The following is a 20,565-nucleotide window of genomic DNA, read 5'->3' on the forward strand; positions in this document are numbered from 1 at the left end:
AATAGCTTGTAGGCTGCTCAATAAGTCAGTATACAGGAGAAATGACTCCCCATGGCATGAGCGGAAGTACTCAAGAGCACGAGATACGATCACCAGCTCTGGAGTGAAAACACCGCAGTCAACTGGCAAGGAGTGCTGCTCAATACGTCCTCCATGAACATATGCGAAGCCTACATGACCATCAGCCATTGATCCGTCTGTGTAAACCAATTCAGAGCCCCGGAACATGTCAAGAATCGAGAGGAAGTGACAGCAGAGAGCAGCGGGGTTAATGGAGCCTTAGGGCCATGCAAAAGATCCAGACGAAGCTGCGGCCAATGCGAACACCATGGAGGTGTACGTGAACGGATCACAAGTAGAGGTGGTAAAAGGAAGGACTCCAGTTCAGAGAGAAGGGACTGCACGCGAACCGCAATCGTCAGCCCCGATCTGGGCCACCGATGTGGAGATGGACTGCCGTGGACGGGAAAAGGAGATGGTAATTCTAATGCTCAGGAGAACTATGAATGTGTGATGCATAACTGGTAAGCAGTTGCCCACATCTGATCTGCAGTGGAGGGACACCAGCCTCCATCAGGACGCTGGTCACCAGACTCGTCCTAAAAGCTCCTGTCGGTAATCGAACCTGACAGTGGTGCACAGGATCGAGTAAATGCAATGCTGAAGGAGCTGCCGGATCATAGACCACACTTCCACAGTCAATTCAGCATTGGACAAGGGCTCTGTAGAGCTGCAGCAGCATAGAGTGATCTGCACCCCAACTGATGTTGCTCAGGCAACGGAGGGCATTGAGCTGCCGCCAGCACTTCTGCTTAACCTGACGAAGATGAGGAAGGCAAGTCAATTGAGTGTCAAAAACCAGTCCTAAGAATCGATATGTCTCCACTACAGTGAGTGGATCATCATTAACGTAAAGTTCTGGGTCCGGATGAATGGTACGACGCCGACAGAAGTGCATGACACTCAACTTTATGGCTGAAAACTGGAAGCTGTGGGCTACAGCCCATGACTGCCCCTTGTGGATGGCTCCCTGTAGGCGACGCTCAGCAACAACAGTACTGGAGTGGCAGTATGAAATGCAGAAATCGTCTGCATACAGAGAAGAAGAGACGGAAGCACCAACAGCTGCTGCTAGACTGTTAGTGGCGACTAAAAATAGAGGAACACTCAATACAGAGCCCTGCGGGACTCCATTCGCCTGGATATGGTTGGAACTATGGGAGGCACCAACTTGTACATAGATAGTACAGAGCAACAAAAAGTTTCGGATAAAAATCGGGAGTGGGCCCCGGAGACGCCACTCATATAATGTGGCAAGAGTACGATGTCATTAGGTTGTGTCGTATGCTTTATGTAAATCAACAAGACGGCAACCAGGTGATGCCATCTGGAAAAGGCAAGGAGCTGTTTAAAAGCTATGAGGTGCTCCAGGGAAGGGTGCCGCTTATGCTGCGGTAGAGTTCGCCGACATTTCTTAATTGCTTCAGCGACTACCAAGGCACTGCCTTATGCCTCAGGCCACCTAAAGAGACAGGGATCATGTTTTCTGCTGCAGAAACAATTCTGCTAATCACCTGCTCAACCATCACATCGATGTTACCATGTGGGAGAGATTCAGCAGTGACAGCAGAGGTGAAAGTTCCCCAGTCCTCCTTGTTCACGGCCCATCTGGGCAGGCATCCATGTGCCTGACACTGGGGCAGTGACAGGAAAATGGGGATGTGGTCACTACCACACAGGTCATCATGTGCTCTCCAGTGGATGGACGGATGGGAGAAGTACTGGGCTGCAAATTGATAAATCAATAGGTGAGTAACTACCATGAGCCACACTGAAATGTGTGTCAGCCCCAGTATTTAAGAGGCAGAGGTCAAATTGCGACAGTTAAGTTTCGACATCTCTGCCTCGGGCATTAAGCATGGTACCACCCAACAAGGGGTTATGGGCATTAAAATCTCCCAGAAGTGGGAAACGGTTAGGGAGTTGACGAATCAGTGCAGCTAATACATTCAGGGGTACTGCACTATCTGGAGGAAGATATACATTGCAGACAGTTATCTCCTGTGTCATCTTTATTCTGACAGCCACAGTTTCAAGAGAAGTTTGAAGGGGCACAGTGTCACTACAGACTGAGTTTACAACATAAACGCAAACTCCTCCTGACCCTCGATTATAGTCACTACGGTTCCTGTAATATCCCTTGTAGCCACGGAGGGCAGGGGTCCACATCGCTGGGAACCAGGTTTCCTGGAGGGCAATGCAGATAGCAGATAGATTAACAGTTAGATAGTTAGTTAGCAGATAGCTTAACAGTTGCCGTAGCTCAGCCAGGTGGTGGAAAAAACCACCACATTTCCACTGGAGGATGACATCATGAGACTAGGAAGGCATGAAACATTCAATGAGGCAGTTTACACCTCAGAGTCACCTGCTCCCACTGATTTATTGCCTGAGCAGTCTATGTCCATTGTGTGTGAGGGTCTGGCGAGATCTAGGTCCTCAGCGGAGGCGAAAATCTCCACCCCCATTCTCAGCCGCAGATCTTGTAGGTAGCGGTGGTGTGGGTGCCACCGCAATTTCCTTGGCCTTAGATCTGTTCTTTTTGGATTTATCTCACTGCAACTTGGGTTTCCCTGGCTGGGAGGACTTCACTGGCCCAGTCTCCGGGACTGAGGACGAGCGTGAAGCCCTACGCCCAGCTGCTTTTGGGCTCTTCAGCCACTGGCGGGTGTTATCTTTCCCACAAGAAGAAACCTGGGAAGGGAGTGACCCAAGAGTCTCCTTCCTAGCCAGAGAAACCGAAGGAGACTTACGCTTATCCAGCTTAGAAGTGGGGACAGACGTCCCTGATGGTTGGGAGGGGTGGGGGGTTGATCCCAAAGTAGGTGGTGCAGGAGCAACAGGGAGGGAAATGCCCCCAACCATCAAGGGGGCAGGTGTAGTCTTCCGGCTCTGAGAGGTGACCTGGGTTGGCAGAGCTGACGGTGCCAGAACTGTTGTAGCGGCAGTGTAAGACAATGTCATACGCACAGGATGCAGGTGCTCAAATTTTCTCTTAGCCTCAGTGTAGGTCAGTCTGTCCAAGGTCTTGTACTCCATGATTTTCCTTTCTTTCTGGAGAATCCTGCAGTCAGGTGAGCAAGGCGAATGGTGCTCTCTGCAGTTGACACAGATGGGAGGCAGGGCACATGGAGTATTGGGATGTGATGGGCATCCGTAATCTCAGCATGTGACGCTGGAAGTGCAGCAGGAAGACATATGGCGGAACTTCCAGCATTTAAAGCACCGCACCGGGGGAGGGGTATGGGGCTTTACATCACACCGGTAGACCATCACCTTTACCTTCTCAGGCAATATATCACCCTCAAAGGCCAAGATGAAGGCACCAGTGGCAACCTGATTATCCTATGGATCCCGGTGGACACGCCGGACGAAATGTACACATTGCCACTCTGAATTGGTGTGCAGCCCATCGTCTGACTGCAAAAGAAGGTCTCTGTGAAATATGATACCCTGGACCATATTTAAGATGGTTACAGAAACAGCTAGTCACAATTGAGTAACGCCCATGACTGGACAGAGGATGCTGTTTTGATCAAGACTGTACCAGATCTCATTTTGGAAAAGCCCTCCATCTCTCCAAACTTGTCCTCTAAATTATCAACAAAAAACTGAAGCTTCGTTGTCATGAAAGATTCCCCATCAGCGGTTGAACACACAAGGTACTGGGGCAAATAAGATCCGCTGTCATCCTTAGCCTGATGTTCTTCCCATGGTGTGGCCAAGGAGGGAATGGCTTGGGGTCGTACTTCTGTGCATTGAATTGAACTCGTGAACCCTTAGAGACTGCTTGTGTTTCACCACCATCAAGAGATGATGAACTACACTTCACCACCTGTCATCCGGCCTGATGCCACCCACTCCGACCAGGGGCCCTCCCCATGGGTGCCACCCAGCCGCAGTAAAGGCCACCTGGCAGGATGGCCATTCCTGGGAGTCCGGATGCCCCAGGGGGATGGCCATCTACTCCTTGGTATACATGGGGAGTAAATAGTGCACGCATCAGCAGAGCAATCCCTGTGTGGTCAGGGGCTACAACCAACAGGGTAATTGGCAGCCCCACCACAACGGACTGGCTACCATGCTGGGTATCAGGTGCAAAAAAGTCCATGGTCATCGTCGATGCAGACAGTGATATTGCATAGTGCTTGGTGGAAAACGCACACAGGAAGGTGTCCTCACCCAAGAGATGGAGAATGGGTGGGACTGCAATGCGACGATGAGAAAGTGGGCTAAAGATCTCAATGCACAATGGACACAATGCACCATGTAAGGCGCCCTTCCCCAGTTGGCTCGTTCTTTGGGAAAATTTTGAAGAATGGAGGTCAAACCCTACAGGGGACCATCACATAAGGCCAAAATGTGTGAGACTCCTTTTAGTCACCTCGTACAACAGGCAGGAATACCCTGGGCCTATTCTAATCCCCCAGACCCCCAGGGGGATCCTTATATTAAACAAATGTATTTTCATCCTGGATATCCCACTGATTTTATGTTTATTCAGCAGTTACACTCTTCCAGAAGATAACAGGGCATTAAAGTATGCAAAGTAATCTAGTATTTTGTCTACAGAACAATAATTCATTAGCTTCATTAAATTGACAAGATCCCCAAAAATTTCAGTAACATTGTTTGATTACTATTCACTACTGTAAAAATGTATTCATAGTATCCAGAAAAAACTAGACGTCCATGTCATGTCATATCATGGTCACTGACTTGTCATACACTCTCTCTCTTTGCAGCAATGGGCTGAAAAAGATATTCCACACTACACAGATCATTTACGTACATTTTGTCGGTTACTGAAGTATATCCTTGAACAATTTGTGTACATATGGAAGTTACAACAAACAGTATTAAGTGAGGAACATACCACAACCTCCTACATATTGCTTCAATAGGGACAGCATAGACAAGATAAGACCAATTACAGAAAGAACAGAGGCTTTTTAACAGTAATTCTTCTCACACTCTATATGTGAATCTATCAAGAAGGAACCACTGTGCAGTTGTTTGTACAGTATAGGACTGAATGTAGACATAAACATAACAGTCTAACCTTTCAGAAATAAATATGTTCAATCCATAATTCAAAGTAATCACTAATACAAACATGGAAAATCCAGGAAGGAATAATGAGAGTATTATGAAAGGGATAGACTACTATTTACCATACAGGGGAGATGCAAAGTCACAGGCAGGCACAACAAAAAGACTATCAAACAAGTAACCTTAGAGCCAAAAAGGCTGTTCTTCGGAATCTCTCTCTCTCTCTCTCTCTCTCTCTCTCTCTCTCTCTCTCTCTCTCTCTCTCACTCACTCACTCACTCACTCACGCACACGCACACGCACACAAGACTGACTGCAGAGACCACACCACTACACTAACAAATACACACATTTTTGTTTCTCTTGGTTAATTTTCTTCTAGTATTTTTCCCTTTATATCTTACAAGAATCTGTGGATACACACATCCTGCTGAAAGAAGATAAGAAGGGGGCATGAAAATCGGTGTCATTATGAATATAGGGTTCGAGGGGAAAATACTGTTTTTTGTGCCATATATTAGTGTGTATCCTTCGCAGAAATAGTGCTTCAGTTTGCAGAAAATTAATTTTAGTATTTATGTATCAAAGCAAATGAGTGAAATTGATTTTAGATATTTTTACTTCTGTTTGTATGATGCTTATTAATGTGCAAAAACATTAACTGTTAGGAATATTTCTGTTTCACATTGCAGTATCATGACTTTTCAGATTCTGATTAAATGTGTGTTATTGTGACACATCTTTTATCACTGTCAAATAAGATTTGAGGAATAATAAAATTACTACTACTGTCAATGTGCTCACTGTATTTATCTAGTTACCTCTCTATACACAAAAGGTTTCATGTAGTGCTTAACTATTAACTTTCTTTTTGGTCGTATGTAAGCCATCTGTATTTGTATACAATATAATAGATTCAGTTTTTACGAGATTGATATTTTATTTTTTTATTTTACACATCTAGTTCCACAGAGCCAAATTTATGAGCAAATGTCCATGGTCACGAACATCAGTAAATGAAGTTACAACAGAAAAGTAATAACACATCAAATAAAAATGTTTATGAATCCTAAAAGGACAGCAAGCTATACGTTTATATAAACACAGTCAACTATGTAACACAGGAATTAACTTAATTTTTCAAGAAGCTTTTCAGCAGAATAGTACAAGTGACCCACGAGGAAACTCTTCAGTTTGCATTTTAAAGCATGTGGATTAATGCTCAGATTTTTTAATTCTTGTGGTAGGTTACTGAAAATGGATACAGCAGAATACTGAACACCTTTCTGCACTAAAGTCAAGGTGGTGCAATTCAAATGTTGATTGGGTTTCTACCTAGTATTAACAGAGTGAAAGAAGCTAATTCTTGGAAATAGGGCAATATTGTTACCAAGGAACATCATTGAAGAATACATACATATTGAGAAGCCAATGTCAGAATACCCAGAGTAATGAACAGGGATCAGAAGAGTGCTTATTGCCCAGACCATCCATTCCTGAACCAAAAATACCTTTCGATAATGGGAAGAGTAAAGTATAATACTGTGCGTCGAAAATGAATGAAAATAAGCAAAGTACACTGCTTTTTGTGTCAAACTAACACTTACTTCAAATACTCTTTGAACAAGATCCTGAGCATGGGCTTTCCACAGCAGTCTACTATCCACCTGAACAACTAGAAACCTAAGTTGTTCTGTCTCACTAATCATTTGAACTGTTCGGCCTCACTAATCATGTGCCCGTTCTGTGTACTTAGAATGTCATGTTCTGTTGAAGTGTGTGGTAGAAACTGCAACAAACGAGTCTTTGTGATTTAGCATTAGTTTATTTTCTACAAGCCATGAACTTATTCTTGAACTGCACTACTTGAAACAACGCCAACACTGTGCACTACATTTTTTACTACTAAACAAATATTTCAAAATCACTTGCAACACCAGAATGCATATCAATTATATAAATAAGGCATAGGTATGGTCCCAGCACTGACCCTTGGGGTACTCCCCATTTCATCTGTGCCCCACTCAGATCCCACAACATAGTCATGCTCTGTAGCATGGAGAACAACCTTTCGCTGTCTGTTCTTAAAGTAAAAGGGTAACCAACTGTGAGCTACTTCCCGTATTCCGTAATGATCCAAATCTTGCAGCAATATTTTGTCATCAAAAAAATCAACACCTTAGTTAAATCAAAAAATATGTCTAGCATTCGGAACCTTTTGTTTACTCACTACGTTTTTATTTAATTCACCAGGTATGTTCAAAAATTGTTATATACTGAACTGAACATATATCTGACTTATCAGTAACAGAAACATTTTCACTACATACTGATTTTATATCCTCGACCCTGTGCTGCTGCCCCGACATTTCTTTCACAACTGACCATAGAATTTTAATTATATCTTGTGAATTAGCTACTATATTTACATACCACATAATCTTTGCCCTCCTAATAACATTTTATGCACCTTACAGTTCTGTTTGTAATGGGTTGTTGAAGCTGAATTGTGAGAACTTCTAACATTTTGATATAATTCCCACTTTCTTCTCCATGACATCTTTATCCCACTAGTCAGTGGCCCAGCTGCCTTTTATTACTAGTACTCTGTTTCTGTCATCCACAATCACCACATGAAAGTCCAAAAAACTGCAATAACTTCAAAACCAGAACCAAATTTAGGATCAAGCATAATGAAACACCATATTTTACGATCCTGCTCCTACATTTAGTTTATCCCTTTGTTACTACTACTTTTACTTGCACCTTTGCCTTCCATTGGCACAGGGTCAATATGGTTATTAATGGCTTTGGCATGGTTAATTTAAGAGGTGGCCTGATGCCCTTCCTGTTGCTACCTTTCTCCCCCCCCCCCCCAAAGGACAGGACATGTGTCCTAAACTGTTTGTATCTATGAGGCAGTTTCTATGCAAGACTGGTGCACCTCCCCATCTCAGAAGTGGCACTTTAACATGCATGGCTATCCAGGTGGGTAGCTTATTCCTTTGGTACTGTCTTAACATCATCAAGACTCCGGCCATACCAGATGAATTCAGTCAATAATTTAACAATTTAGAACCGAAAGTACAGTCTTGTGGTCTACATTACCCTCGATTAAGTTGCATACACTGGCAACTGAATAATTTCATTAGTTTTCTAGAAGTTTTTTTACATTGTCCACCTTTTTCTGTAAAGCACCCTTTACAGAATGCAAAGACCATTAACACAGTTTTATCAGTGAAACACTGCTTTCCCCAAAATTGTTAGAAAAGATAAAGTGACTAGGTATGTGATTGAATATTATTTGCCTGTTACAGTTTTTATATAAGTGAGAGGTACTAGTGCACATCAGTCAGAAAAAATGCTGTAAGTCATTGATTTTATAAAAAATTGGCTCAATTAGGATCCTATGATGTCATCAAAATCCTCTACAAGGCACAATGGTTGAGTATGAAAATTACTTCTCTGTAGTTACCTAGTGATTTTTTGTAATGACGATGTGCTAATGCCTAGACAATGTCTACTATAGTGAATCTAATACATAGTCACTTAGGTGTTTTGTAACAAATGCAATGTTTGCTTTGAGTGCAAAGAACAAATCACAAACTAATGATCTATGATTTAATTCTGTCATTTCTGTTGCCATGATACTTAAAAAACCAATTTTGATTGTGCTACTGATTTTGCATCTTGTTTAATAATGCTCAAAATTATTATTATTATTATTATTATTATTAATAATAGAATAATGAGTTACATGTGTTTCACCTCTTTAATAACAATCTGGAAGACTTTACATTTGCAGTGATTATATCATTTTTCCTTTTATCTGCAATATTTTCTCTGGATGATGCAGTTTCTCTTTCTAGAACAGGATTGTTATTACAGTATGTTTCAGAAGGAGGTAAGTTCTTCATATACACCATCTGCTTCATGATCTCTTCACCATGTCTCTCTATACATTGTGACTAATTTATTACTTACATTTCTGCAAGACCTATATTCCCAAATCTAGCTACTTTAATGTTTTATAGTTAAGATTTCATTTTAATGATGAGGTAATTAATTTATTACAGCTTTTACAGCAAAATGTTAAAGCTAGCCAGGCCTAAAGCAGTTGTGAATGGCCCTCTTTGGGAACCAAGGTAGCAAGTGCTTAGTGAAATAATCCTGCAAATATAGTCAAATCTGTGAAAATAAACAAGGGAAGAATCAAGCCTACAAGTGTAATTTTTGCCATTGCAAAAGAGTTTGTTACAATATCAAGCTAGTGAAATTTGTATAAAGTGTGGATGCAGTGTAAATACAAATCAGTGCATGTACTAGCGAAAACCTTTCAAATAAGTTTGTAATACAATTCTGAACTATATGTTTAAAGTGCACAGACAAGATGGAAATGAAGACAACAGTACCAGTACTCCAAAAGTAAACAACTATCGTCATGAAGCACATTATGTAAATTGGTCACAGCAAGGCACATAATGAAATCAATGCCTCGAAACTAAACAAATAGACACTAAAATGGTTCAAGGAAATACTCAGGACGTAATTTCCCGACAACAAATGAAAGACGAAATTTTGCAAGTGGATGCTCCAATTGCACATCTTACTGATAGTCTGAAGGCTCTAAACTGTATGAGTGTGAAAAACTGTGTCAATTCATTCAGATGTCCAAAAATGCAGGCCAAATTTGCAAAAAGGAAAAACAGAACAGCGACACTGCTGATTTATTTATTTATTTCTTGTTCCGTAGATCCAGTTAGTGAGTCAATCACAAGGATATGGAACGTGTCAAATTGTACAGGTTTCAATTTAAACTTACAATAAATACAAGGGCAATTCAATGTCAAATTGTACATAGTTTAATTATATATAAAAACAAAGATGAGGTGACTTACCGAACAAAAGCGCTGGCAGGTCGATAGACACACAAACAAACACAAACATACACACAAAATTCAAGCTTTCGCAACAAACTGTTGCCTCATCAGGAAAGAGGGAAGGAGAGGGGAAGACGAAAGAAAGTGGGTTTTAAAGGAGAGGGTAAGGAGTCATTCCAATCCCGGGAGCGGAAAGACTTACCTTAGGGGGAAAAAAGGACAGGTATACACTCGCACACACGCACATATCCATCCACACATACAGACACAAGCAGACATATTTACCCTCTCCTTTAAAACCCACTTCCTTTCGTCTTCCCCTCTCCTTCCCTCTTTCCTGATGAGGCAACAGTTTGTTGCGAAAGCTTGAATTTTGTGTGTATGTGTGTATGTTTGTGTTTGTTTGTGTGTCTATCGACCTGCCAGCGCTTTTGTTCAGTAAGTCACCTCATCTTTGTTTTTATATATAATTTTTCCCACGTGGAATGTTTCCTTCCATTATATTGTACATAGTTTAAGTAAGACATACTATAAATACAGTAACAGATACAATGTCAGCTAGATAACATAACAACCATTTGACAGACAAAGGAGTTTCAAATAAAGGTTAAAGATAAGAGCACAAAGTTAAATCAGATATTAGGCCTACAAGAGTAAATACATGTACAGCCAATCTGTTGTTACAAAAAGTGTGCTAATGCCCAAATGCACAACAAAATCAATTGAAGTACTTCTAGACACAATAAGTTTAGTGATGGTATATGTTCCAATAATTGTGTTACATCAAACGTCCCAGTAAAAGTAAATATCACACAAACAGAAATGGAATTAGTAGCGAAAGGAACCAGGAATCAATGCAATACAGCTACGCCAGAAACCAAAGTTCTTATGTTGACTGATGAAAACGGCAGAAACTGTGCAAGCTTGTTAAATGAATTATCACAAGAAATGCTCTCTGTAACGTCCTTTTTTAAACAAGGAGCGTAATTTAACAAAGTTACTAGAGGCATTAATAACAAAATCAAACACCTAGGGTAAGAAGGCACATTAATACTCTGTGCTGGATCAAATGACAGGGTGGTACTGTGTACAATTCCATACCAGCAAGACAAGGTACAAACAAATTATGTCATATCAGCTGAAAAAGTGCATTGTAAAAGCAGGTGAACAATACAATCATTCCTAAGAAAACAAGATTTTACACAGCAAGAATTGGACAGAAACAAAAGAGGAAGAAAGAAACTATGCAGAGAATTAAAATATTGAATAACAACCAAAAAGCAGACCATAATCATGGGAAAAACATAGCAGTAACCATTATGCCAGAAGTAAAAGCCAGGAAATGGAAGAACTGGAGCATCACATTTCAATAATGAGATAGACCAAACAAAAACAGAAGCAGATGCAGCATTAACAGCAGTATTGGAACAAACACACTGTAAAGAACAGGAAGATCACAATGTGTCAACAGAAACAACTGATAGCGGATTAAACATAATAAAGAAACCATCACACACAGCACCACAAGAAGATTGTGAAATGCATCAAAACATACAACCAACAACTTCTAAAGTTGAAGAAACAGAAAGGAAACCAATGTGGACTTCGTGGAGAGTACCAGCAGTTCCACACTATTTAGCGAAAGATTTTTTATTCCACAGCCAGCGAAAGAGAAGATGGGCAAGATAAATAATACAGAATACAGCATAGTCACATATCATGCTCCAACTACAACAGATATTCAGCAACCTAGGATTCAAAGAGAAGAAAACTTGTACCAAAATATTCAGTACTTAGGCAACAAAAAACTAAGTGGAAGCAATCCTGAATGAAACAACCAGATATATTATGCATCAGTGAGCATGGGCCAAATGAAGCAGAACTTAGCAGCCTAATAATAGACTTTAATTTGATTGATTATTTCTGTAGAGCAAAACAAAGGTGGATGTGTTGCTATATACAAGAAGAAAATTGGAAGTCTACAAGATACTGAATACTGTAAATATGTAACCCTTCCAGCTTGCATTGAAAAAGATTTTGAAATTACTGGAATAATGAGTGAAGTGCTAGGAATTATCTGTGTATACAGGACCCAAATGGTAATATTACAATAATTCGGAAAAAGCTAGAAAAATTATTACTCAAGATTAAAATGAAAAATGTTTTAATATGTGGAGAATGTAACAAATATGGGTAAAGAATCAAAATCAAAAACTGAAGGAGATGTCATTACAGTGTAACATGAAAACAATAATAGATGTACCTTCAATGGTGACTGACCATAGTCAGACAACCATTGACAACATAATAACATAAAATTGAAAACAGTAAACATGAAGCAAAAGTTCTACAGACAGCAATCTCTGATCATTATGGGTTAATGATTCATATCCATATAAATAGGAGCTCAAAAACAGAAGAAATGCAAGATAAGAAAGAAGTTAGGATTATAAATATACAAAACATGAACATTTTCAAAACAACATTGAGGAAAGAAGTATGGACCGAAACAATGCAAGCACAAGGTACAAATGAGAAGTACGATGCATTTCTTAACACACTAATGCATTACTTTCATGTAGTTTTCCTCGAAGCAGTCTATCAGAAAAAGCAGGGCCACAGTAAGAAATAGATTACGAAAGACATAATTGAGCTCAGGACTAGAGTGAAGGAACTCTGACAAGCAGGGAATATGGAGACATATAAATAGTATCAGAAGTAAAGGCAATTAATAAGAGAAGCTAAAGTCATTTCAATAAACAGAGCCATAGCAAATTCAACTCAAAAAGAAAAATATGGGATACAATCAACAAAGATTAGCCAAAAAAGTGTAAAAACCAGCAATTTTATTAAGTCAATGAGAGTTGATGGCAACATTGTTACAGATGGAACAAGAATTGCTAACATGCTAAATAACAACTTTATAGATGCTATACAAAAGTTAAAAGGGAAACATATCATCTGTGGTCGAAGCATGCTAAAACAGTCGGCCAACCGTCCAACTCAATGTTATTGGAACCAGTGACAAAAACAGAACTCATAACAATAATCCAGAAATTAAAACAAAAAAGTCTGCAGGAGATGATGAAGTATCAAATTATTTAATAAAACATGTGAATGAAGAAATAATCAAACCTCTCTTGGATATCGCAAACTTTTCATTTAGAGACGGAGTATTCCCAGAAAAATTATAAGCAACCAAAGTAGTACTAATATTTAAGAAAGGAGACATAAATGATCCAAATAACTACAGACCAGTGTATTTAATCTCTGGTTTCTCAAAGATACTAGAGATGCTTATGCATAGTAGGCTGACCACATTCCTAGAGAAACACAGTATTCTGATTACAGCATTACATGGCTTTCAAAAAGGGAAATCTAAAGAAACCGCTATCTCAAGCCTCACAAAATCTGTTATAGATACATTAGATGAAAGAAACTCTGTGTCTGCCATGTTTCTGGATTTGTTTAAAGCATTTGACACAATCACCCCATACTACACTTACTGAAAAATTTGAAAGCTATGGTATTTGTGTACATGCAGCCAACATGCAGCCAACTGGATCAAATCATACATCAGCAACAGAAAGCTGTGTGTGGAAACAGAAACTGGATGCAGATCTGAAATCACAAATAGTAAGTATGGAATGCCTCAAGGATCTGTACTTCTGTTGAACCTATTTGTAAACAATATTGATGTCAGTGAGAAAGATAAAAAAAAAATATTATATGCAGATGACACAACACTAATGAATGTAGAAAAAATCTGGAAACACTGGAAAGAAGTGCATTTATGACAATAAATAAAACAGTACAGTGGCTTATACAAAATGACAATTTCAGATCTAAGAAAGTCAATGTTTATAGTGTTCACAAATAGACAAATGGAAGAACACACATATATTCATAGATGACTTCCAAAGAGTTTACAGGACAATGTGAGCTAAAATACATTTCAAAAACTTTGTGAGTATTATTTAATGGAAAATAATCCTATAGCGTAGAAGAGTATATGTATCAATGAATGAAAAATGCTACTATTACTGTTACAGAACTTCTGTAAGTAAGTGAACATATTATGATATGTAAATAACTTGAGAACATGAACACAGAGAAAAATGTAAATGTGAGTATAATGTAGTACGTAAAAAAGTAATTTTTAGGACCTAAAAAATAGATGAAAAAGGTATTCAACATCACTATACCTATTGGCACTTTGGTTTATTAAATTGTAATAAACAGGTTAAATATGGCAAGAAAACAGGTTTAAGTTGACTTGTCCTATATTACAAGTAGACACTTTGTACAAAATGTAATCAAATGGGACCAAATAATCAATCAATGTGAACCGTAAGTAGTTTCACTTGTTTGTTACAACCACCACTACGATTTACATGACTTTTTCTTTCACATATATTCTGACTGCAAATATTAGCGAAGCATTTCGGTTAGCACATGATCTGATAAACCATTTACTCCTCCTCTGTTTTGATGTCAAGAAAGTCCTGTGTTGCAAGAAAAGTATACCCCGAAGCCCCCTGCAAAATTATATGGAATTTCACTGAACAAGACCATTATGATTTTCAGTACCTTAACTGATTTATTTACTAGGCCTATTTGTCTGTTGAGAAATCAATAATTAATTGTCCACACACTCAAACCCCTGCCACTAATAAGTATCACCTCCCATGCCTTCTCACTAAACCCACATGTCCCTTCAAAATTTGGTTAATACAATTTCTTACTGTTTAACAGATTTGGTTATTTTCTGCCTATGGCCCAGATGCCGTGAGAATTCAGTATATACTATGTGTAATACAGTACAGTGGCATCTTTTGAAAAGCTGTTCAGGCATTATAAACCCGATTTCAATAAGTGTTTCCGTATTTTGTATAAGTGGCTGTTCCTTTTTTCATTTATTGGTGATACAGTAGTAAGAATGATTCTGTAAGTTTATGCACTGTCCAAATTTTACTATTATTTCCAGTAACTATTCAAAAAGTAATTAGCAGTATAATTATCTATCACAAACTTAAAACATATGAGGTGCTAGATGTTAAACAACTGTCGGAATGATCAAATCACATGAATATACAATTAGCTACACAAGACATAGAATATTTGAGTACGCTGGTGATCACTGGAGATTATTTTCATTAGGATTAAAGATTTTACTTCTCTACTAACAAAGTAATACCATTACATTATGTTTTTGCATTAAAGCAGTACCCGATGGGTTACTCACGGTAATATACTTCGGAAGTTGGTGTCTGGTGCAGAATCCTGTATGGTGGTGGCTTAGTGTCGAAGACACTATCCAGTGTACCAACAAGTATTGACGACAATCCTTTCGATTTTCCATGACCTTTTCTCCTTTGAAGAAGGAAATATAGATTTGCCTGTTCGGTTACCCTACGAAAATAACGCACTTTCAAATGGTTGTAATTAACAGTAACAGTTAAAACATCAATAACTAATGTCGCATTTTCACTGTCAGCTAACTATACAGGTTAATTTAGCGCTACTGTCACTACGTATTTGTGATTTGGGGGAACACACAGTCGTGATGGACTAAAGGTTTTGTTGAAGATTTCATCATGTGTTAGTTTGTGCTATTGACTTTGAGAAAAGTTTGCTGTTATCAGCTATGACAATCAGCTGTTAACTTTCCTAATGTAAACAAAACTTACCATAACGCATTTGCAAGAAGAACTTCTTGTGGTTTTACCCACATTATTCCGAGGCTGACTTAGCGAAATGGAAGCAGAACCTGCTTATCAGCCTATAATAATAAGGCATTTACAATCCCAAAATGTTTTCCTCACATTGGTAATGTCTACTTTGCTCGCCTCTTGCATCGCACGCACAACACTTCTGACGTCTAAGTTGGTAAGATAAATCGATAAGTCAAGCAATACAAAAGATCGATACATCGACAAGTTTCAAATGAATCCCAACAGAATGCGCCCTTGCTGTCCTTCCGCAAGATTAAACATTCGTGATCTTCCGTGAAGCAAACGAGAAACTTAATTCCGTATAAGGAAATTCTCGTTACAACTAAAAATGGCTGAAATGAGCGATAGTTTAGTGATCAGTGCAACAACAAATCAACATCACAGAAGCAATTCCATTCCTACACCAACAACTGAAACAAACCATGACAGTGGTAAGTGTGATAGAACAGATATTTCATCGCCAGTCAGCTTCTTAAATTACGGAGGCGTGCTCTTTGATGCGTACATTTTTGTGTGTTGACAAACATAAATAATACTACCGTACGGTGTCTCTGACTTATCGAAGCCTCGACTGTACATGCTAAATATCGGGTGGCTTACGTATGATTGTTAGTTCATAAAATTTACTCCAGAGTTGTGCCTAATTCGTCTACGCGCCAAGATGTTGAAGTGTACTGTTTGACAAGCAGCTTCATTGGTACATAACAGATGGCACACCCACCACCTGTGACTTTATTTTGTTGAATGGTGTCATGAGTTTCTTTGTGTACTATTAGTAAGGATTACTGTTTTTGCTCTTGTATTTCACGCGGAAGCAAATATCTACTGCTGAGTAAGGAAAAAAACATTAAACATGTATGTAGTGTCATTCATTGGCAGAAAACATCAACGTTATTATAATACAAGCAGGAGGATATAATTTACCACAAATGAAAGTAATAGTAGACGTTTCGTTAGGCCGTATGCATTTATTTCGTGGAATAGAGGGAGTAAATTATAATAGAGGATGTAATGTACTGCAACTGCCAATTAAAAATTTGTTGCAGAGGTCATGGAGAACAGTGTCATAAGGCAAATCAAATGCTCGATGACCATCATTAAGCCTTTGAGTCCGTATATATATATATAGAATGTAAAGCACATGCTCAATTTTCAAAAAGCGAAACGACTCGTCTTCCTCAATAACTCCGGCCAGGGATGCGGATGAAGCATAGACGCTGGCGAAATCGAAGCTGGTCTTGTTGTTCTTAGTTTTAAGCTCAAGACCACGACCGAAAAAACCACTTATCAGATAGATAATTGATGGTTCTTGTCACAGCTTTTACCATCTGTCAAATGTTTGCTAAGTGCACATTTCACCTTAAGCAAATATTCTTTTGTTCCTCAGTGGTGCAGCAGGAAAGATCTGCTGAAGGACAAGTAAGCATTTCGTTCGAGTTGATTTATTATAGCCGTTTCCGTAAGAAACCTAGAATTCTGCGCTGTTTCGTTTTGAAATTTCGGTACGACGCAGGTAGCTGATCAGATTCAATTTCCTGTATTATTGTGATGGTAGTGCAACTGGAGCTTGCAGGACTGACCGTGGAACCAAATAAGAGGCGTGTTTTTTTTTTAAGTAAGTACCGTTTTGAAATTTAAAAAAAGACGTGCTAAGGTATCTCAATAATTTTATTTTTACATGAAAGCCTGTACCTTAGTCTACTTTTCTATATAATTTCCGTCAATATTGAGGCACTTGTCATAAAGTACCAGTTTTTTAATACCCTCCTCATAGAAGTCTGCCGCCTGACTTCTTAACCACTGCATCACCACTGTTTTGACTTCGTCATCGTCTTGAAGACACTGACCGCCCAGGTGTTTCTTCAAGTGCAGGAACAGATGGTAGTCACTGGGCGCAAGATCGGGGCTGTACAGAGGATGATCAAGAGTTTCCCATCGCAAAGATGTGATGAGATCTTTAGTCTGATTGACCACATGCGGACGGGCATTGTCTTGCAGCAAAACGATGCCCTTGCTCAACTTCCATGGACTGTTGGTTTGATTCTGGTGTGACGTAGACCACCCATGTTTCATCGCCTGTAACAATTTGGCTTAAGAAATCATCACCGACGTTGTGGTACCGCACAAGGAAAGTCAATGCACTGTCTAAACGTTTGGTTTTGCGCACATCCGTCAACATTTTCGATACCCAACGTGCGCACAATTTTCGGCAATTCAAGTGCTCGATCACAATACCATACAATACACTACGAGAAACATTAGGAATCATCCCGCTAGGAGGTAATCGTAAAGCGTCTGTTTTCTCTCACCTTATTGTTCGCTTCCTGCACCAAACTTTCATTAACGACCGAAGGACGCCCACTTCGTTGTTCATCATGGACATTTGTGCGGCCATCTTTAAACGCTCTCACTCATTTTCTCACCATTCCATCACTCATAATGTCTTCTCCGTAAACTGCACAGATCTCACGATGAATATCGATCGCTTTTAGGCCTTCAGCACTAAGAAATCTTATAACAGCCCGTACTTCACAGTCGGCGGGACTCACGATTATCGGAGTCATCTTAAACACTCAGTACACAACGTAAACAAGGAAGAATCAGATTGTAATGGCGTCAGTGCGTAGATTAAGGTACTGAGATATCTTAGCACGTCTTTTTTAATTTCAAAACGGTAGTTACTAAAAAAACACGCCTCGTACTACACAGGAGAGAATTTTCATTTGCGATCCATGGAGTTTTTGATGACACACGTCCGTGACAGCACATACAGTTCACCATCTCATCATTCTGTAAGTATAAGAGACTTGTAGCGGTGAGCTTGTGCTGAAAAGTTTTGATTTGCCTGTACTTATGACGTCAGGATAATGGGTTAATAGACTGGGCTATCGAACTGTATAGTTTTGCCAGAAACCCTAAGCATAACATCCAAAGGGAAAGTGTAGTTTGAAGGGCTCAACCAAATAAAGATGATAGGCATAATGCACAAACGACACCACATACCCTTATCAGATAAACATATTCGCTAAACTCTTGACAGAACTGCGATGTAGGTCTCACAAATACTTATACTGTACACAACAGTGTGTCTCAAATCCTCAGGCCCGAAGTTATACAGACGGCAGAGGAGCGTGGACGGAGGCCTTGAGATAATGTCTTGATGGTCGCAAACTAATAATTAGGTTCGCAGTGACAACGGCTTGTCTGTGTACATCCAATACAGCTGGAGCATTACTCTTTCCGACTCCCATCTCTTCAAATTCTGCTAGTCGAACTGCTATTTCGCCACTATTACTATCTAGATCGATTATTTTTCATTTATGACATCAGGTTGCATGGAATTAATAAAATACAGTACTCGATGTAGACAGTATTATTCGCAAACGTTCATAATGTTTGCGGACTTGGCAACTTTATTGAGAAGGACTATATGTTAATATCTTTGAACAGCCCTTAAGTTGGACGACCCAGTTTCTCGTAAGTTTCTATTCACAGCGGTAAATTTCTTCAAGTTAACGACGACATCTGTTGCGAAACGTTGCTCTGTTAGTGTAGAGAGGGTGATCATTAATAAAACCTACAAACTGCAGGGACGGATTCCTGACTGAAAATGTATGAAAAAAGGTCCTACGAACATGTGTCCGGAAATGCATCGTTGCCATGGTAGATGGCACTCACGAATGAAAGTCCCTCTGATCACGTGCAGTGTTTTCCTAGTGTGTTGCAGGCTGTGAGATTGACGCGTCCAGTAAGCAACAGAAGGGTCCGGTTTTCCTGTCAGGAACAACCCAAACTTGTGCACAGCCAAGCAGATGGAAACGTTGGAGAGGCAGCACGGCTATGCCCTGGCAGATACCAACCCCATCACACAATGTTCGTCTGTCTGAAAGGACCTATGATCACACAAACGCCCAAAAAGGGCTTGAAGTGTTGTATGAGGTGGTTGGTGTCTGTGAGGGTACTTGTTTTGGTATAGCCGTGATGCCTCTCCAGCATTTCCATCTGTTTGGCCGTATACAGACACCATCTCGGCTTGTTACCGACATGAATCACGAATACCGGACCATTCTCCTGCTTACAGTACTCTTGGTCAATCACACAGCCTGCAACACACAAGGAACACACTGCACGTGATTAGAGGAACTTCCATTTGTGAGTGCCATCTATCGTGGCAAAGATGCATTGATGGACAAATCTTCATAGGATCTCTTTTTCTCCATTTCCAGTCAGGGATCCGTCCCTGCAGTTTGTCGGTTTGATTACTGTTCACCCTGTATACTCGATCACTCAGCTTTCCGAGCACTAGATTCTGCTGCGCCATATGTTAAATACAGGGTTATTACAAATGATTGAAGCGATTTCACAGCTCTACAATAACTTTATTATTTGAGATATTTTCACAATGCTTTGCACACACATACAAAAACTCAAAAAGTTTTTTTAGGCATTCACAAATGTTCGATATGTGCCCCTTTAGTGATTCGGCAGACATCAAGCCGATAATCAAGTTTGCCGGCCGAAGTGGCCGTGCGGTTAAAGGCGCTGCAGTCTGCAACCGCAAGACCGCTACGGTCGCAGGTTCGAATCCTGCCTCGGGCATGGTTGTTTGTGATGTCCTTAGGTTAGTTAGGTTTAACTAGTTCTAAGTTCTAGGGGACTGATGACCTCAGCAGTTGAGTCCCATAGTGCTCAGAGCCATTTGAACCATTTGATAATCAAGTTCCTCCCACACTCGGCGCAGTATGTCCCCATCAATGAGTTCGAAAGCATCGTTGATGCGAGCTCGCAGTTCTGGCACGTTTCTTGGTAGAGGAGGTTTAAACACTGAATCTTTCACA

The 20,565-nt window shown here is 39.9% G+C and overlaps 2 protein-coding genes across 3 annotated transcripts in view; one reads left to right on the top strand and one right to left on the bottom strand.

The window, feature by feature from the left end:
- Positions 1–15,865, bottom strand: part of LOC124608258 (TBC1 domain family member 9) — a 164,539-nt gene extending 148,674 nt beyond the window's left edge. For both annotated transcript variants that reach the window (XM_047139973.1, XM_047139972.1), the window contains exons 1-2: positions 15,683–15,865; positions 15,238–15,404 (exon numbers count right to left, since the gene is read on the bottom strand). In XM_047139973.1, coding sequence (XP_046995929.1) covers positions 15,238–15,404; positions 15,683–15,726 — 211 coding nt within the window. In that variant the 5' untranslated portion in view covers positions 15,727–15,865. The remainder of the gene's footprint in view (positions 1–15,237; positions 15,405–15,682) is intronic.
- A 113-nt stretch (positions 15,866–15,978) lies between these two features.
- LOC124586638 (phosphatase and actin regulator 4-like) overlaps positions 15,979–20,565 on the top strand; it is a 431,380-nt gene continuing 426,793 nt past the window's right edge. Inside the window, exon 1 of the mRNA XM_047131418.1 lies at positions 15,979–16,158. Coding sequence (XP_046987374.1) covers positions 16,056–16,158 — 103 coding nt within the window. The 5' untranslated portion in view covers positions 15,979–16,055. The remainder of the gene's footprint in view (positions 16,159–20,565) is intronic.

The sequence above is a fragment of the Schistocerca americana genome, chromosome 1 (genome assembly GCF_021461395.2).
Source record: "Schistocerca americana isolate TAMUIC-IGC-003095 chromosome 1, iqSchAmer2.1, whole genome shotgun sequence".
Lineage (NCBI taxonomy): Eukaryota > Metazoa > Arthropoda > Insecta > Orthoptera > Acrididae > Schistocerca > Schistocerca americana.